This window comes from Lissotriton helveticus, chromosome 1_1 (assembly GCF_964261635.1).
Source record: "Lissotriton helveticus chromosome 1_1, aLisHel1.1, whole genome shotgun sequence".
Taxonomy (NCBI): domain Eukaryota; kingdom Metazoa; phylum Chordata; class Amphibia; order Caudata; family Salamandridae; genus Lissotriton; species Lissotriton helveticus.
In genome coordinates this window covers 723,979,794-723,983,068 of record NC_136057.1, presented here as the reverse complement: position 1 = coordinate 723,983,068, position 3,275 = coordinate 723,979,794, and the positions used below count along the sequence as shown (strand labels likewise).

At 40.8% G+C, this 3,275-nt stretch overlaps 1 protein-coding gene across 1 annotated transcript; it reads left to right on the top strand.

The window, feature by feature from the left end:
* The first annotated feature begins 1,281 nt into the window (after positions 1–1,281).
* Positions 1,282–2,998, top strand: LOC144762751 (zinc finger BED domain-containing protein 5-like). Its single transcript, XM_078648004.1, has 2 exons — positions 1,282–2,833; positions 2,952–2,998. Exons 1-2 carry the CDS (start codon positions 1,282–1,284, stop codon positions 2,996–2,998), a joined length of 1,599 nt encoding a protein of 532 aa, XP_078504130.1.
* Positions 2,999–3,275: the final 277 nt, after the last annotated feature.

Here is a 3,275-nt window from a genome sequence, read left to right as displayed (position 1 = left end):
CTTTCTTCCCCTTTGTGTGTTTGTTTGTTTATTCTTCTCTTTCTCTAGGTAAATGTGTGATGAGGAAAAATAAGTGACGGTCACCAAAAATGAGTGCCGGTGGAACCTAAAGACAACCACCGGATTAAATTGAGCACTGGTTACTCAGAGCCAATGAATCTTGTGTGTATAAAGAATTTTATAGCAAATGTTACACCAAACAGTGAGGAATACCGTTGTGTGATCTGCATTGTATACATTCTTTGCAGCAGGCACATTAACCCTCAGAGCTACATTGAGTAAAAAATGCCACTACACAACTTCATCTCTCTCCAGCAGAAAGAGTAATCACCTGCGTTATCTTGACATTTTTATTGTTGCCTGAAAACGGACATATTTTTATTGTTGCCTGAAAACTGATAGACCGCAAGGAAACAGCAAGTACTTTTAAAACCAAAAGTTATTGAACACATCAGCTGTACCACCCTAAAGCAGGCCCTGGGAAATGGTTTGGTCAGTATGGGCTTGAATTTGGGGTTTGTAGGCTTTCTGGAAAAAAGGCAAAGTGGGGATTATACCAGAGGAATATTTTGGCCATAAAATGCCTAGTTTTCAGAACTGTATGCTGTACAATGGATCATTTGTAGATCATGGCTATCTTACCAGCTGTCAGGACTTGAAACTAATAACTTGTGGATCATGGCATACTTTATTTTCCCTTTAGATAAAGCAGCAGGTAACTTCTAGGCATGTCATTCACTCCCTTGCCATTCACTATGATTTTGATCTCAGGGGAGCTTTCATGATGTCTCATGCAAAACATATCAAGAACATCCAAGTAATATTTCTTAAACATTTTCTCTTCATTGCAAGGGAAAACGCTTTTTGGTCGCTAGGCAGAGGACTCTATTCAAGCAGCAGGAACATCCGAGGAAGTAAATAAAAAGGTACGCATGTATTTTTGAGTGATGTGTGAAGGGGCAATGCTGACGTTTGCCCTCACGAACCTTTGAACAAGTAACTTGCAGAGCCTCAGCGGTGTTATACAGCATATACATTCTGCAGCAATTATGGAAGCACCTACTTAAAGCCTGGATGAGCTGGAATTACTTTTTATCCACTTATCATAAAATTATTTTTTTATCCAGATTTTGTATTTATAATATAAGAAGCATTTTTGTAAAGATATTTTTGAAACTACAAAACCTGCTCTACCTCATGAAGCTGTAGAATTGTAGCCATGTACTATACATTAACATGCAGCTTCGGAATTTTGTATCTTAGGTTAAGCATACATTTGACATGGACCGTTTCCTGCTCCCAAAAGAAGGTAGAGTGGTCAAGCGAAAGGCTGATACAGAAACAGAGGGAGAGAGAAAAGCTGCAAAAACACGGAAATATGATGCCTCCTATTTGGACTTCGGGTTCACCTGCATTGTTGTTAGTGGAGAAAGTAGAACACAGTGTGTGGTTTGTGGCGTGATCTTAGCTAATGAGAGCTTGAAGCCAACCAAACTGAGGCGTCACTTTGAAACGAAACATGGATCTCTGGCAGAAAAAAGCAGAGATTTTTTTGCCAGGAAGTTGCAGGACATAACTCAGCAGAAAGAAGTGGTGAAACAGGTGGCAAATACTCCAGCAAATGCTTTAAAAGCTTCATACCAAGTAGCATACCACATTGCTAAAAACAAAAGGCCCTTTGTAGATGGAGAAAAAGTGATTCTCCCAGCATTGCTCGACGTGGCTAGGACAATGCTTGGTGAAAAAGCAGCAGAGAAGTTCAAAACCATACCCATCTCAGACACAACAGTTTGCCGCCGCATCGCTGAGATGTCAGAAGATATCCAGGGACAGCTCATAGCCCGGTTGAAATCCAGTTTGTTTGTTGTGCAATTAGATGAAGCAACTGATGTGTCAAAGGATGCCCATTTAATTGCTTATGTTCGCTATTGTTATGAAACACTATTACTGGAAGATTTTTTATTTTGCAAGCCAATCAAGGGGCGAGCAACAGGTTCTGATTTGTTTGACATTATCAATGACTTCATGAATATCCATGGTTTAAAATGGGAAAACTGTGTTGGAATCTGCACAGATGGTGCTCCTTCAATGTGTGGTGCTAGGGCTGGCCTAAAAGCTAATGTGTTGAAAGTGGCTCCACATATTCTGTGGACCCACTGTATGATACACCGGGAAGCCCTTGCTGTTCGAAACATAGACAGTGAACTTGAGGATGTGCTTAATTCTGCTATAAAATTAGTAAATTTTATAAAGACAAGAGCTCGTCTTTTTGCAATTTTATGTGCAGAAATGGGAGCTGAGCATGATGGCTTGCTGTTTCATACAGAAGTGCGGTGGTTATCCCGGGGGAAAGTGCTGACTCGCATCTTTGAATTAAGGAATGAAGTACGGCAGTTTCTTCTGTGTTTGGACCCTGGCAAAGCAGAACAGCTATGCAATCCCCGCTGGCTTGTGCTTTTAGCATACCTTGCTGACATTTTCGAGAAATTAAATTCCCTGAATCTGTCTCTGCAAGGAGCTGAAATCACTTCTTTTACAATGAACAAAAGAATAACTGCATTCAAGAAGAAGCTGGAATTATGGAGAAGACTAGTTGAAGATGGCCTGTTTGAGCAGTTTCCATGTTTAGTAGATGCTCTTGAGGAGACTGAATATGAACTTTCAAGTGTTGGTGAGATAATAAAAAAACACCTGACGTCTCTCAGGGACAGTTTAGAAAAGTATTTTCCAGAAGACAGCGATCACTTCAATGACTGGGTCTTTCAACCATTTCTGGCAGAGGTGGGGAGCCATCTCCCAATTCGCATGCAGGAAGAACTGATTGATCTCCAAAGTGACCACACTCTGCAAATGCAATTCAGCAAAGTCTCATTGGGAGAGTTTTGGCTGAAAATGTCTGCAGAACATTCAGCTTTGAGAGAAACTGCTATCAAAACTCTCTTGCCTTTCAGCTCGTCCTATTTATGTGAGGTTGGGTTCTCAGCTCTTGCAGTGTTAAAGACTAACAGCCTGATTCATGAACCGAAATTGCGCTCGCAATAGCTGCGAAAAAGCTATTGCGAGCGCAATAGTCAAAATCGCTATTCATGAAGGAAATAGCGAATTCGCTAAGCCAGAATAACGAATACGCAAATATTTTCGCAGAATCCCGGCAGTTGCCCATTTGCGAATCGGAAATACCGAGGAACCACGGAAATTGCGAAAAAAAATAGCAAAACCGCAATATAATCGCAATCGCTATTCAAGAAAAATCGCTAATACCGAAAATCCCATAA

Bases quoted from the DNA above. Each gene is read 5' to 3' on its own strand.
- LOC144762751 (XM_078648004.1), top strand. From the start codon at position 1,282: ATGGACCGTTTCCTGCTCCCAAAAGAAGGTAGAGTGGTCAAGCGAAAG. The intron at 2,834-2,951 runs GTGACCACACTC...CTTGCCTTTCAG, and splicing joins AGAACTGATTGATCTCCAAA to CTCGTCCTATTTATGTGAGG.